The 16,647-nt window shown below is 40.2% G+C and overlaps 1 protein-coding gene and 1 pseudogene across 1 annotated transcript; one reads left to right on the top strand and one right to left on the bottom strand.

Annotated features, from left to right (window-relative positions):
* Positions 1-2,135: 2,135 nt before the first annotated feature.
* On the bottom strand, positions 2,136-9,653 carry LOC149833662 (uncharacterized). Its single transcript, XM_090009193.1, has 4 exons — positions 9,585-9,653; positions 3,549-3,973; positions 2,347-2,402; positions 2,136-2,302 (listed from the first exon to the last, which is right to left on the bottom strand). Exons 1-4 carry the CDS (start codon positions 9,651-9,653, stop codon positions 2,136-2,138), a joined length of 717 nt encoding a protein of 238 aa, XP_089865319.1.
* Positions 9,654-10,373: 720 nt separating this feature from the next.
* LOC149833661 (putative pectinesterase/pectinesterase inhibitor 20) lies at positions 10,374-11,438 on the top strand (annotated as a pseudogene).
* Positions 11,439-16,647: the final 5,209 nt, after the last annotated feature.

Genomic DNA, 16,647 nt, shown 5'->3' with positions numbered 1-16,647 from the left:
TCATGAATTTTCAGTGTTTTTTCAAAATTCTGATAGCGATCTATATGCTTGTTTTTATAAGAATAATTTCTTGGAGCATTTGATTCTGATGCATGGATAGGTTTTTATAAGGTTTCAAAAATCAATGGCTTACCTTTTTCATAATTTATAAGGCTCAAAATGCCATTTTTTTTCATCCAAAATGCATCATTTAAGTGGCGATTTCTAGTAAATCAATCACGCTGAACACAACTACGAGGTCAGAATTAAAAAAAAAAAAAACACCGACGTTTAGTAGGTTTCGTATCTAGTAGGTTCTCATTTCCCCATTTTGGGCTATTGATTTTGTTTGTTTAAGAAATTCCTGTTGAAATTTAAAAGTACTATGCAGGGAATTTTGACATATTGTGAACCATTCTTTTTTTAAGCTCTTGAAAAACTGAACACAAATCATAATCTCACGATCCAAACCTGTTTACTGTATTAAACAAACCATTTAGATGATACATGTAGGGTCAGCTCTAGAAAAAAAAAACTCAAATTTAAAACAAGAAAGTTATAGCTCTAGTATGGCACCCACTAGGGTATCAGATTCAAGACATGTGCATGTACATATTATACATAGAACGCGTGCACGCACATGCGCGCACACACACACACACACACACATGATAATATGACCTAACCATCATATCCGAGATAGCACATACAAGCACCTGAGAGGATTTTTCTCATTTCCGTGTAAAGACATTATAAGGGAATGGGCATGGATTTCTAAAAAGCCCGCCAGTTCTCGTATGAAAGCTTTTATGGGGGGAGGTAAGGAAAGAAAGGATTTACTTGTAAAAAGCAGTAGGTGGCGGGAAAAACTGAGGCTCGCTTGTGTCAGCATGACACTTTCCCACCATGATGATTTGATGTTTTATGGTGGAAATGATTAACATCAGGATTGCCAGCTTAACACTTTCCTGTGAAAGTTGCATGGCACAAACCAGGTCTAAGATTTTTACATGTAAATTTTTATGATATATATTTTTTTATTGGCAAGCTGAGGGGATAACCCCCAAGACTGATGATATTATGACCTAACCATCCAACTATCTCATTTGATCCTAAATGGTTTTTAATGAGTTAATTGCAGGAAACTACCTCAATGTTATAAAAAACAAATCAAATTGGCTGATTCAAACGGCCCCTTTTGGATTCGATGCAAGGACTGATTCAGGCCCCCCTATAAAATGCGCCGCTTCAGGCCCTGAATCGACATACATGTAGATCTTTTTGAATTTTTATGTTTTTTAAAAAAACTTGTTTTTTTAATAGACTGATTCAATTTCAAACCGATTCCTTTTTTTTTTGGAAAATCATTCCAGATTCAAAAACCGATCTGACAACATTGAGCTGCTAAACTTTTCTGTTATTATATAGAATGCTTGCTTTTTATTAATGATTTTTCTTGAACAAAATTTGTTTTTGAAACATGCAAAACAGAACCTTATCTTCACTTAGCTTCAGCCACAGCAGATTGTAATAATCCGAAAGTTGGACACAAAACTTTTTTTAAATAGCTGATAAATTGGGTGCATGGTTTTAGATGCATGTTTTTTCCTTGAATCTAGCATGTCTTATCTGAAACGAAGAAAAAAAAAATCTAATCCAAAAGTTGAACTGCTTTTTGAAATAGCTGATAACTTGTGTGGCTTTCTATAATTTTTTTTTTTCATATGAACTTGTTTCCCAAGTTTGAAGCTTACCGTAGCCAACCCATATCTGCATGATTTCCAAATAGTTCAAAAAAACATAAACAGGGATACAAATATAGAAAAATAAAAAGGTTGTAAAAAAACAAATCAGAGATACAATTTCTTTAAGTGAATCAATTTATTATCATTTTATAAGCAATCAAAGAATAAGAAAACGAAAATGGTAGCATGACTGCTAAGACATGTTGAAAAGAAAAGGCCTCTAAATTTCTGCTGCCACGTTTAAATGTCACAGATTTTGTACCATAATTCTCCACTGATAATTCAAACATGTTTGAATTGTGCTATTGCCTTTAGTTTTAAGACTCTCAGCCTGTCACCTTGTTCACTGCTCTAAATTGAGAGAGAGAGAAAGTCTGGATCTGGATCTGGATCTCCAACCAGCCAGGCCAATCAGCTTCCCAGTATTCTCTTCAGGCCAACCCGCTGCTCTGCTGTCAACCTTGTTGAGAACTTGACATCAAACCGGATCCTGAGATTGCCCTTCCTGCGTGGCTCTTTGGCAATGGGCATCCCCTCATCGGCGCAGAAACATAGCCGCACTGGCTCAGCCTGCCGTACTAATGGTCTCAGTCCATGTCAGCATAAAACTCTGAGGGCTTACCCCTCGACTCCAGGGCGTCGCCAAGCTTCGGCTTACGCAACTGCCTGTCAAACCATCTAGGCCCACATCCCACTAGGCCAAACCCCATGGGTCTAGCATGGTTTGTTTTTTTGTCACATTTTTCAACATAAATCTTATGATATTTTAAATCGCAAAATTTTGGTACATTGTGGGCGGTTGATATTTGAAGCTCTTAGAAAAACCTGCATACTAACCTGGACCAAATCCAGATTTGGATCGAGCCAATATCCAAACAAATGGAATCAGATCTAACACGGTGTTAGACCCACCTGGATCCTGCTTTTGTAGTTTCCATGGAGCAAAAAAATTGCCTTTATTACCATATAAGCCATCCTTGGTTGGATCCTCTACTGCATCCAAGTTACAATTACAGGATCTAGATGAGATCCATTTTGACTGGCCCATATCCTCAGAAATGGGACTAGGGATCCAATGATTCAGGTACATGTTGATCAAAAGATTCTGAACATGAATCCATAATTCTAAGAAATAAATCCAAATCGGGACTGCGATCTAAATAAGATATGATGAAGTAGAATTGAATTTGCTTACGAATTTTATGGTAATACTGGATCCCTGGAAAAGGTTGGAAAGAAGCATTATTTTTCACATGCAAAAAGTTGAAAATGGATCAGGTTTTATCAGGATCGGAGTTCAACAGAAAGTTGTAATTGTAAGCCGAATCCAAATCCGAAATATCTGATTCGGTCCTATCTGTTCCGATTTCTCATTGGTGTCTTGTTTTAAGATCTGTACCCAAGAATAAGGTGCCTGATTTGGATCATAGGTCCAACTGAATCCAATCCATTTGCATCCCTATTCAGGGCAGACTGACATGGAACTTTTGGCACCCTAATAATGCGAGGACTTGAGGATGTAAATGGGATGGACTTGGTTCAGATCTAAGTGTAAATGAATCTGGCTTTAACGGATCATGTGTAATTGGATTTGGAGACAGATGGGGAAAGGTAACAGAGAATCTAGATCAGATTAGATAATCAGATACGCTGTATATGTAATCAGGTTGGATTACCCGTTTGGTTCGGATTTGGATGGGAAACTGCATACTGAATTCAAATCCCGTTATTAATTGGATGGTACCTATTTTACTGAATTGGACTAAAATTGGATTCAGATATCTGACCCAAACCCGATCCATTGGGGTTTCTATGAGGAATTACCCTGAGGTATGATCAAACACGTTCCTGGATATCTTCATCTTCCTGGTGGACCCTGTGTAGAGCTCTTCCAAGGAGCAAGGCAGCTTGCTTTCGACCGGCTGCAGCTTCCTTGGTGGCATGCTGCTGGCTGAGCTGCCCTCTGAAAATGATCTGAACATGCCTTCGGGTTTTCCGAACACACCAAACAAGCCAGAGTCCTGGCCATAACGGGCCGACCTGAATCCATGACCCATGGACTTGAACTCGAAAGGGCTGCTGCCGAAGAACTCGGCGAATATATCCTCTGCATTTTCTCTGTTTGAAGGAGAAAATGTTCGGGTCACCGGAGTTCCCATAGCCGCCACCGCCGCAGCTGGAACCTGTCCCTTGAGCCCTTCCTCCCCAAACTGGTCATACACTGCCCTCTTCTGTGGATCACTCAGTACCTAGAGAGGGAGAAGTTGGGTCATGGTAATTCATACAAGACAAGCACTATATATGCATGCAGTCAGCGGTTGGTTTTTATGCATAAGACCTTTATGTTTGCATGCAGCAGTAGTATAATCAGCCGTCTATCACAAGATGAACAGTCATTGGTAGTTCTGGTTCGGGGTAATTTACATATAGACACCTAACTTATAACCTATTTATGATTTAGTGATGCACTTGTGGATCCATAATCTGATCCAAGTCTAACAAACAAGAAGAAGAAGAAGAAGAGCAGGTGATGAGATTGAGGTCCAGGATCCAATTGGATCCGTAGTTAGCATTTAGGATTTGGATTTCTCTTCTGAGTTTGTTTTTGTATTCGGATTTTATCCAAGATCTATCGTAGACTTAGGGTTTTAGTTTTCTATAAATACTTGTTATGGGTAAGAGATTAGGGGTTAGATTGATTGAGATGTCAGTTGTTTCTTTAATTTATGAGTTATTTTATTAGTGATTTTTCATTGTCCCTATTTTCCATGGTTTACGTGCATAGGAGTAGGCCAATAAATCGAGCCCTCTCAATTTACAGCATTTAGCAGCCTAAGGTTCTAAATATTTAAGATAAATGCCTGCTTTTTAAGAAATTGATTGGATGACCACTCGGGTTACTCTAATTTTCTCTATAAAATTATAATTTTAACTTTTGAAGTCTCTTATCGCTCTTAGGTCTCTCTCTCTCTCTCTCTCTCATTGCTGGTAATCGAAAAAAAATCACAATTTTACCTTTACTCCACGGTGGTCAGGGGGGAATTTCAACAGAGGCTAGCCAATGTGTGGTCCGTGATTGGGTTCCCTTGGACTATCCAAAAAAAAGTCTTATATGCTCTTAGGTCTCTCTCTCTCTCCCTCCGGATTCAATAATTTGAAGTAAAGAAAGGGCTAAAACTGTCACTTTCAATAGTGAACTAGAGTTATGTAGACAAAAAGGTGAGTGTTTCTCTTAAATATTCGAAAACCTGAGGCTGCTAAAGATAACTTCGTCATAACTTAGGTGTTTATACGTAAATTACCCTTCTGGTGTTTTTCTTTGACGCATTGCCTCAAGGTGGGTGAGAGATGAAGCGTTCATCACAGTGTTGCTGCATACACTAGCCTTACATAAAAGAATAAATTATTCAAAAGGAATTAGCAGACTAAAAATCAATTAATACTAGCATAGTGCCCAATCATGTATCTTGGATAAGTCTGTTGTTATATGGATCGTCACATCTCAAAAGATATGATGATCCAAAACCTTTGATAATTTTCATAGTTCATATTGCACGTATAGCATGTTTGGTTGGTCCATGGAAACAAAAATCTTGCAGTGTGAATTGCATGAAATATATGGAAGCCATCCCCAAGAAGAAAATGAAATTCAATTCTCAGATGTTAGAGAAGGATGTCATTTCCCTTTCCCACTGGTTGTGGAATGTCATAGTGGTCTACTGAGCCAACCAAATGACACATACAATGTAGAGGGAGAAGAGACAACGTCTCTTCCCTTGGGTTTCTAAACCACCGCCCAAAGAGACCCAATGGGGCCGGTCTTTGGACCCAACAGCTAGAATACCACTCAGATTGCTCAATTGGATCCAAATCCTGCTGAGGGATCCAAACTGGCTGATTACAACCAATAAAAAAATAAAACTACTGAATACCCAAACAGATCTTAACACATAAGGGCAAAAAATTACAGAAATTCGAAATAAAATCCAAAACATATTCAAAATAATTTTCAAAATAAAAAATAGATCTTCAAATGTTTTCGAAGGCTTGCTTAATGTTCCCGATCGAGCTCGTTTGTGTGTCGTCCCAGCTCGAGTCTTTGAGTGGACTTCTACTGGGTTGTCTAGTTAGATGCGCTGCATCAAGATCCCAAATAAGGTATGACGATGGGGATGAGTGAAACCGAGTTGCCATTTAAACCCTCTAAAATTTAGCAATTGCTTGGCTTTTACGCACCTTCCAAAGCAACCTGCCCACCTCTAGATCACACAAACAACCATTACAACGTGACAACATCCATTCATATGCCAAGAGAAAGATGATTAAGCCATATTGAATTGTTTTGGATTCAGTAATGCCCAAAATGAGCCAGTCAGGCAACTAAGTCCGACCCGTTTGCATCCCTAGTATTGATGTCGTTCCATCAAACCGTATAATTAGCACTTTAAAGGATCCTGTCATCTACCGATAATTATATCATTATTCAAACGCATCGTATTCAAGTAAGTTTATCCAAAAAGGAGATATGTCAACCACACAGGTTACATAATGTACACGGACCCTATAAAGGAAAAAAGTCATCTTCTATTTTCGGATCCTTTCTAATATATGGATCTTTCTCTGCTTTGTCTCTCTACTAACAAGAAGGGAACCATTGGGGTCCTGGCCAATACATTTATAAACAAAGGGACTGGAGGTTAGGGGAAACGAGACACCAATAATTTAATTAAATGGGCGAGATCTTTAGAGAAAGAAATTCTTAAATGAGAATATATTAAAACGAGTTGTACATGAGGAAAGTTGGAGAGGGTGGTGTATGTTCGCCCCCGATGTTTCACTGAATCCCAAGTCTGTGTTCGGGGCTTTGAATGAGCACCACGTATACAAGCACATGGGGCTCGTATTCCCGTGTATGTTGACATAACTTTGCATAGGACTCTGGTGTTGTTGCAAAGATTTAAGTACCCTTTCTTGCTATTCTTCTCATAAAGTGATGGTTTGAGAAAATAACAAAAATGCCCTTCATTCAAAAAAGCAAAAAAGAAAAAACAAACAGTTCAAAAAAAGGACAAACATGTCCTCCATCCAGAAAGTCGAGAATGATGTTGACTCTTCAAAGTCTTCTTCTTTTTCTGTTCAAAAAAAGGACAAACATGTCTTTTATCCAGAAAGTCGAGGATGATGTTGACTCTTCAAAGTCTTCTTCTTCTTTCTCCGTAAAACACTGTAAAACCCTCTCTCTCTCTCTCTAAAGAAGAAATCAAGGGAAACAAAGAGTTTTTCCTAAAGAAGGCCATGAACATCAACTCTCTCACTCTCTCTCCTTTCTCTCTCTACTTCTGTGCACATCCAACAGACGATCCTACATTGCTCCATCGCCATCTTCTTCTTCTTCTTCCTTCTTCGTAAAACACTGTAAAACCCTCTCTCTCTCTCTCTAAAGAAGAAATCAAGGGAAACAAAGAGTTTTTCCTGAACAAGGCCATGAACATCAACTCTCTCACTCTCTCTCTCCCTTCTCTCTCTACTTTTGTGCACATCCAACAGACGATCCTACATTGCTCTATCGCCATCTTTTTTTTCTTCTTCTTCCTTCTTCGTAAAACACTGTAAAACCCTCTCTCTCTCTCTAGAGAAGAAATCAAGGGAGGTAAAGGGTTCCTCCTGGAGAAGGCCATGAACACCAACCCTCTCACTCTCTCTCCCTTCTCTCTCTACTTATGTGCCTTATTTAGAGTTTTTTCCCTTAAAGAAGGGGGGTCCGGGGGCTCCCCCCGGCGCGGTCAGCGGGCGGGGGTTCAAGGGGGGGCACCCCTGGCGGGGGGCTCGGGGGGCAGCGCCCTCCGGACCAAATTTTTTTTGGGCCTTCCAACAATGATTTGTAGTATTATCGGGCTTTCCTACAGCAATTTGTAGTATTTTTGGGTCTCCAACGAAACGCTATAGTGATTTGCGGAAGACACTACAAATCGCAAATCGCTATAGCGATTTGTAGTGTCTTCCGTAAATCGCTATAGCGATTTGTAGATTCTTACGCAAATCGCTGTAGCGATTTGTAGATTCTTCCGCAAATCACTATAGCGATTTGTAGTGTCTTCCGCAAATCGCTATAGCGATTTGTAGTGTTATTCAGTAAGCAAATCGCTATAAATCGCTACCCGAATTAGGATCAACTTGTCAGGGTCATATCTCCCTAACCGGAGGTCATATTCCAAATCCGTAAAAAGTGGTGTCTTTGTTATTGAGTCTAGTTTATTTCTGTAAATTTTCAGTGATTTCTATTGTCATTTCATTCCCCATTTTAACTTCAACGATACATTACAACCACAATCATCAAAAGAAAGATTGCCCAAGCTAAGAGTCTTGAGAGAGTAGAGGAGTGCCTCACCACCCACCGAACAACAAAAAATACAACGACTCAACTTCAAGTGCAGTAAGGACCCAAAGTCGCATAAATTTAGAGGCAGCTCATCAGTAAGGACCCACAACAGTCAATGTGCAGGTCAGTCGGTGCTTGATGGAGCAATGTAGGATCTTCTGATGGATGTGCACAGAAGCAAAAATAGAAGGGAGAGAGACTGAGAGGGTTGATGAGCCCCCGGACCCCCCTCCTGTATGGGCAAAAGGCCATGAACACGCTGGGAGGAGCCCTCAGACCCCCCTTCTGTAAGGGTAAAAGCTCTAAATCAGACTCCATAACTCTTCAAGTTGAATGATGCTACCCACACTGGGAGGAGCTCTCAGACCCCCCTTTTTGTAAGGGTAAAAACTCTAAATCAGACTCCACAACTCTTCAAGTTGAATGATGCTACCCACGCTGGGAGGAGCCCCCAGACCCCTCTCCTATAAGGGTAAAAACTCTGAATCAGGATTTACAACTCATTTAGTTGAATGATGCTACTCACGCTGGGATGAGCCTCCAAACCCTCCTCCTGTAAAGGTAAAAACTCTGAATCAGGCTCCACAACAATCAATGTGCAGGTCAGTCGGTACTTGATTGAGCAATGTATGATCTTCTAATTGATGTGCACAGAAGCAGAAATAGAAGGGAGAGAGAGTGTGTGAGAGTTGAATGATGCTACCCACGCAGGGATGAGCCCCCAAACCCTCCTCATGTAAGGGTAAAAACTTTGAATCAGGCTCCACAACAGTCAATGTGCAGGTCAGTCGGTGCTTGATGGAGCAATGTATGATCTTCTAATGGATGTGCATAGAAGCAGAAATAGAAGAGAGAGAGAGAGAGAGAGTGAGAGGGTTGATGTTCATGGCCTCCTCCAGGGGAGATTTTTTTCTCGGATAATCCTGCATTGCAGAGACTGGGTCTTAAATAATCATCTTCGGGGCACTTAAGTCTTTACAATCACTCCTTTTCAAGAACCGTCATTTTTTTTTACACCAATGGAGGAGAGGGTACTTAAGTCTTTGCAATCGCATCAAACTCCAACGCTAATTAATGCTAACAAACATGGGGATACGAGACACACATGCTTACATACGTGGTGCTCTTTGGGACCCCCAAACATGAGATGTAGCTAACTGCCCTGTTCGGGGGGGGGGAACATATAACCTTCTGGACCGTTCAGAAGTCCCACAAGAAGAAGGGGGTCCCATTGGGTCGAACAGGAAAGGAAGTCTCATTGAGAGTCTCACATTAAGAGGGAGTCCTACTTGGAGAGAAGATCTCAGGATTTTTAGCACAATTAAGACTTAAGCGTTTCATCTGAGAAAACTTTTAGGAGATCATTGGACTGTAGGAAATCACAATGTCTTATTGTAATCAAGTACAAGATGTAATCAGGGAGTCTTTCCTATCAAGTAGAGTTTCAATCATTGTATGACATGAAATAATTATATATATGCCTCCCTCCCCAAAGCAATGCATCTCAAACGATAATACACAGCAGCTAGATAGACAGCTAGAGAGACCATCGTTGCAACCAGGAAGATGCTTCCCTCCAAAACCCTCCTCATCACCATCATCGCTCTCTTCTTCACCTTCTTCCCTTCCTCTTCCTCAAAAGACATCACTGCCTGGATCACCTCAGACAAAGCCTGTGACCTCAACACCAACCCTTCCCTCTGCAAGTCCCTCTTAGCCCCACAATCACTCTCTACCCTCTCCGGCTACGGCCGATATCCTGTCGAGAAATCCCTGGAAGAATCCGCGAGGTTTTCTTTCCTCATCGACCGAACCATAAGGGAGAACGCCACCCTAAGGCAGCAGGAAGCAGGCGCACTCGACGACTGTCTCCTCCTATCGCAATTCACCACCGACTTCTTGCTCTCCTCCCTCACCGCCCTCAGCTCATCACCAGGTTGCCCAGCGACCAAACCGACATGGTTCACACCCTACTGAGCGCCATCGTCACTAACCATGAGACATGCTACGATGGGCTACTCCAGGCGTCCGTCTTGCACCACGGCCACAAACTATATGCCCCACTGGTCAATGGGTCTCAGCTCTATAGCACCTCCTTGGCCATGTTCGCCAACTCCTTCTCATCTAAGAACAAGAAGGCAGACGCTGCCAGGCAATTGCTGGACGAGTTGAGAGTAGGGAGCGACGGTGCCCCACGGTGGGCCAACAGGCGCATCTTCCCGTCTAGCTCTGGTAGGAGGACGGCTCTGCAAACGGTTGGTAGGGTGGTGGTCGCTCAGGACGGGAGTGGCAACTACCGAACTATCAACGAGGCCGTCGCTGCAGCTTCTGCCTACAAAGACGGTAGCAAGGGATACTACGTGATCCACGTAAAGGCGGGACTGTACCAGGAGTACGTGACCGTCCCTAAGAGCAACAAGTACATAATGATAATGGGAGACGGGATCGGAAAGACCATCATCACCGGACAACACAGCGTCGTAGATGGCTGGAACACCTTCAACTCTCAAACTCTAGGTGAGTAGCCTTGGTGCTTAGTTCGTTGCAGTCTTTCTTGGTTACAGTTTTTTTTTTTCCTACAGCATTCTTCACTAGAAAACCTGACAATGTAGTTTGTGGTTTCTCTGGGCATTGTGTACGCAGCTGTACTTGGAGAAGGCTTCGTTGCGATTGGTATCACTGTTCGCAACACGGCCGGGCCAACCAAGGGCCAAGCCGTGGCAGTCAGGAACGGCGCCAATCTCTCCACCTTCTACCAATGCAGCTTCGAGGGATACCAGGACACTCTCTACACCCACTCCCTCCTTCAGTTCTACAGAGAGTGCGACATCTACGACACCGTCGACTTCATCTTCGGAGACGCATCAGTCGTCTTCCAAAACTGCAATATCTATGTCAGGATGCCTTCTTCAAGGCAGTTCAACACGGTGACTGCTCAAGGCAGAAAGCACCTAAACCAAAACACAGGCATCTCCATCATAAACTGCAACGTCCTGTCTGCTTCAGATCTCTCTGCAGCCAATGCCAATGTGAAGACGTATCTGGGTAGGCCGTGGAAGCAGTACTCAACGACGGTGTTCATGCAATCCAATCTTGGTAGCTTGATCGACCCTGCCGGTTGGACGCCTTGGTCCGGAAATTCCCCCCCGAGCACGATATACTATGGGGAGTATAACAACATTGGCCCAGGTGCGGCTACTAGCCACAGAGTCAAATGGCCTGTGTTCCATGTGATGACCGCAAACGATTCCAGCAACTTCACCGTGTCCAATTTTTTGGGAGGACATGTTTGGCTTCCCAAGATAAGTGTGCCCTTCACCGCCTAATTGGTTTGAAGAAGATAAAGGAAAGTATTTTGCAAAGGGGCCCTTCTAGCATCGCTCGGCGCATTCTTTCTTTCAGCATATTTTGCAATTGATCTTCATTTGTTTGTTTATTTAAGTTTAATCTAATATTAAACTAGTTGGGTTTAGCATTAAATGGAATCAATCTCTTAAAAATGGCTAAAACACCTTTAAACCAATGGTGTTTTAAAATATACATGGGTTTCTTTTTATGTCAAAAAATACCTTTCATAGCTTCATTAAGTTACTTTTTTTTAAAAAGGTGTTTTGACTTTTCAATTTTCATGTAGTTCAAACGAACTGTAATACCCCCAAGAAAAAAAAAAGTAACCAGAATATTAAGAAATACCCTTCCTTCAAAGGTATTTTAATCATCAAATATTAAACACCACTAGTTTAATGTTAAACAGACCATTTATTTATGTGCAATTTAGAAGGCTCAAGCATTGTTGTGAAAGGCCTTGAGGCGTAAAGGGTAAGTCTTAAAATATTTTTTTAATTTAAAAAACCATAAACAATATCTAAAAATATAAAAAATAGTTTATTGATGAAGCAATAACTAATAAAAAATAAAAAATCTCAAATAAAAACTAATTATATAACTTAAAAACAAGTTATATAGCTTTGACTAATTGAATAAAAACTCAAGGCGCGCTTTTCACAACACTGAGCTCAAGGCATATTATATTTAATTAGTTTGTTCAACACTAAAAAAAACATTTGTTACCAAGTGTCACATTGTATCAATGGGGGGTTCGGATTGTTTGGTAGGAGCTGTTAATGCACATCACCATGTCTTGGGACGTTACAAGTTCAAAACCTAATGGTATGTTGTATAACTGATGGTGGTCGGACTAACCCCAGCTTGTCTATAAAAAAAAAAAGGGTCACATTGTTTGTCTAATTGAAATTTTTTCAGTATTCGTATGTACTTAAAGACCCAGAGAATCTCAAACACGTTCACACGCACCACACGGTTGACCATTTAATTATGTGGTTGGGTTTCGGGTGAACCTACATCCACGGTCTCTCTCTTTATATATATATATATATATATATATATATATATATATATATATATATATATATATATATATATATATATATATACGACTCAGGAAACTCAACCGCATTCAATTTGCCTCCAAGTCTGGGGTTGCATCGATTCAAGGCGGACAGAAAAATGGGCAAGCATAAGAGCCACAATTAACTAATGGTTGTTCTCCATGTATTATGTTCTCAAATCTGATTAAGTGCATTTGAATCTAGATCCAAAATAATACATGGTAGTAGTGCCTCTCTGGCAAATATAGTGAGATTTATAAAAATCTCACGATAATATCACCAGAAATTGCCTGAAAGTTTAAAATGGCAATTTATTGTGAGATTTTCAAACCGTGACAAATATCGTGATATTTATAAAAATCTCCCGAGTTTTTTAACTGCCGATAGTTTGCTGTTTTAAACTTTTGTCACTATGGGTAGCACTATCTTAAGGAAAAAGGACAAAAAATTTCTTGTTACATGTGAAAAATTGAAAGGATCACATCTTATCCAAATCCGAACATAAATCCTACGTAAAAAATCTTATTTAAATCCATACATAATCCGATTAACTGGACCTTTGATTTATCCTTTTTTGTCTTTTTTCTTATTTGGGGTAAGCAAAATAAGATTAGGGAGACCCCTTCTAATTCAGACGCAATTGGACTTGAATTTGGATCTAACACAATCAGCACCCCTCTTCCCATGCACGTGTTACCTTAAACAAGGGGTACCCTCGGATTAGACCATCCAATTAGTGGTGTCAACGGGTTGGGTTGGGTTTGGTTCGGACCCATGTAAACTCAGACCCAAACCTGACTTGAGATGATGGTACCACGTCCAGATCCAGTTTTAATCAAATCCACCACAAAAGAAGCCATACCCAGATTCTCTAAGGATTACATGAACCAGACCCAGACCATACCCAATAAAATAAAATAAAATAAAATATAATTTATCATTTTTACATTGAAAATTTGTTGATCTTAATTGGAACTCGAGTCAGGCCCGGGTCTAGTATGAAATTTCACAAACGATACCTGGCTCCATATATTAATCGGATCTTTCGGGTCTGACCCAGATTCTAATCAAGCCTTCTTATTTATCACCAAACCCTGACCCTATAGGGTTTGGCACGGGTCGGATCCGAGTCAAATCCGACCCATTGATACCTCTACATCAAATCATGTGATTTGTGTGGGGGTATACGCACCAACTGAGCTAAGGTGTCAAAGGTGGTATTATCCCATGTGATGGGGGGGGGGTTGTTGTCAAGCTAAAGGCGCAGGATCGAATCCCTCTGCGTCATAGGGTGGCTGTTGTTCTGGTATGAGTCCGCCTAACCCCAGCTTGCCTTTAAAAAAAAAAATTGAGCTAAGGTGTCTTGGGGATGCCAAATGCAGCACATAGTTATGTGCATTTGGCTTGATCTTGTCTTCCCTGAATTTAGGGTACTCAATATGTATATAGTGCCTCTTTTTGGGCAACATTAAAATATGAAACGTTGATCTTGAACATCGGTCTTCATCGCATTAGGGATGCAAATGGATCGGATATGCAACATCTAAATACATGAAAGAGACGGATCCAGATCAGGTCAGAACAGCCAAAAATCACAAAACCTATACTGGATCTGACCCATTTGCATCCCTACTTATAGGGGTGTCAAGGGGTTGGACTTGGTTCGGACCCAGGTGGAACCAGACCTGACCCCATTTTCGGGTATGGTATCAGGTCTGGACCTGGGTCTAATCGGACCCACCACAAGAGAAACCATATATCCACATCTGATAAGAACTACATGAACCAGACCTGTGCCATACCCAGTAAAACCATATTTTTTATCACTTTTACATTGAAAAAATGCAGGTCTTAATCAGAACTCGGGTCGGGCCGGGGTCTGGTATAAAATTTCACAAACTATACCCGGTTCCTTGTATTAATCGGACTTCGGGTCTTCTTGTTTATCACCATACCCGGACCCTATAGGTTTTGGATTGGATCGGGTCCGGGTAAACCTGACCCGTTGACACCCCTACCTACCTACTTCCAATAATGACTAACCTGGAAAATGGAGGTGTGGATCCAAATACCAGGATTTGTAAGCCAACCATTGTCACAAATGAACGTCCTGATCTCTAAAATCTGCAAAACTCAGGAGATGTCAAAACCCTATTTATTTTCATGTCTTTCAAAATCTCACCGTTTTCCAATGTATCAAAATACTATTGGCTCAAGCTTACCCAGAGCTCAAGCCACGGGCGAGCTCAAGAGTGCTGCTTTTTAAGCAAGCCGAGCTCGACCGCACCCTAGCTTGGGTCGAGCTCGGCTCAAGTGTGCCCTTAGTTGTCCGATTTGGATTCTTATTCAACATATCCCCAAAAAAAAAAAAGTGCCAAAATGTGCACAACCATTAAGGATATAAACCGTTCAGATTCGAGTTGAATGTGGTCAATTCTGGATTTAACTAATTGGTTGTTGGCTAAACATATTCTTATTTATATTCAGATTAATTTGGATGTTAACCAAATCTGTTTATCTGAATATCCGTCTAACCCAGATATATATTTCAATAGTAAAAAAATCAAAACCATATAATCGCATCCTATTATAACCGGAAATGGAGTCCGATCAATAAAATCATCTCTAACAACCATCTTCCCTCAATCCAAACCAGATCAAAATTATTTTTAAATGCGGTTTGGTATTCAAATTCTGGAAATTGTTGAAGCCTGGTTGCAAGGAAGCTTCCTGGAGATTGACTGCGCGTTAAACAGGCTGGCCTGCATCCCTGGCCACAGCTTTTTGAAATGTCAGTCGGCGGCCACTTCCTCCCTTATTTTATTTTATTTTATTTTATTTTTTTTCTACGTACTCACTTTTTTTCTTGAAAGAGGAAAATATATATTAAAAATTGACATCGTAGCTTGGTGAAAATTTCCTATGATTCTTCAGAAATTTGGAAAATCACGTGAGAAACTGTGTTATGACATGATTGTTTTCTTCAAAGCTAGGAGAGGGTATGTTACACAAATTCTTCGACTTGCCCTCGTGTCGAGTCCCTTTCTATACTATTTTTAATAAAAAAAAAATTGAATAAAAAATGGTGTATCTCGTGTCCTTTTATCCGTGTCCTTGTGACATGATGCTACAACAGGTCAAGCATCAAGGGACATTGTTGGAAGAAAGAGTGGTTATACACATTCTTAACTTAATTTTAAAGGTAACATTGTTGGAAGAAAGAGGGGTTATACACATTCTTAACTTAATTTTAAAGGTAACTGGGATTTGACTTTCATTTTCCTCTAGCTTTCATGCAAGTACCGCTCATACCTCTTTAAAAACTATACTTGCATATGTTTTTGCTTAATATAAACTCATAGATGTGATCCCTAGTAGAAAACATGTATTAGTTTAATCATTTTTTTTTATGTTTGTACGTAGTTTTAGTTCAACAAAAAAATATTACATCAAAAACTTGATTAACTAAAAATAAAAAATTATTATTAAATTGATTTGATCCAAAGCATGGTTTTTAGTGGATAAATAATGATAAACACATCTTCTGGAATCTCTTTAGTGAATAAATAATGATAAAACACCAGCCCATTTTCTATCTATGTATATGTGTGATGTGTTAGATGGTCAATGAGTTGGATCATACCCAAGCCCAAGGATTTGAAACACCCTAATCTTGTAACGCCCCAAAAGTTAAACTTGAAATAAGAAAAATTTTAGTGAAATCCTTTTGAAAATTTAGAGATTGTAAAGCGAAAACTTTTAGTAATAGTGAATTTTCTTTTTTAAAAAAAAAACAAGTCGATCCTTCTGAGCACGTTATCACAAAATTCCAACGGAACCATTTCTAACCAAAACAACTAGTGAACAAAAGGTAAATTTTTCTGATAAACAGTTTAGCTTGTATAAGATTTGTGGTTTTCCTCCCCTGAAAGCAAAAGTACAAAATCCAAAATGAGCAGCTAGGACGTTAACAAGAAGGGTGAAGCCTTGATCATGTTGCACCACGCCATCGACTGTGAAGAGAGCCTACTCGTCACCTATACTCATAAAATGGGTCAGTATCACAAAAAACTGGTAGGTACGCAAAAAAATAGAAAGAACAACAAGTAATATAAAGTATACTCATAATTGTGTA

This window comes from Nuphar pumila, chromosome 6 (genome assembly GCF_984573655.1).
Source record: "Nuphar pumila chromosome 6, dmNupPumi1.hap1.1, whole genome shotgun sequence".
In the NCBI taxonomy this organism is placed as follows: domain Eukaryota; kingdom Viridiplantae; phylum Streptophyta; class Magnoliopsida; order Nymphaeales; family Nymphaeaceae; genus Nuphar; species Nuphar pumila.
This window is presented reverse-complemented; position numbering and strand designations above follow the sequence as displayed.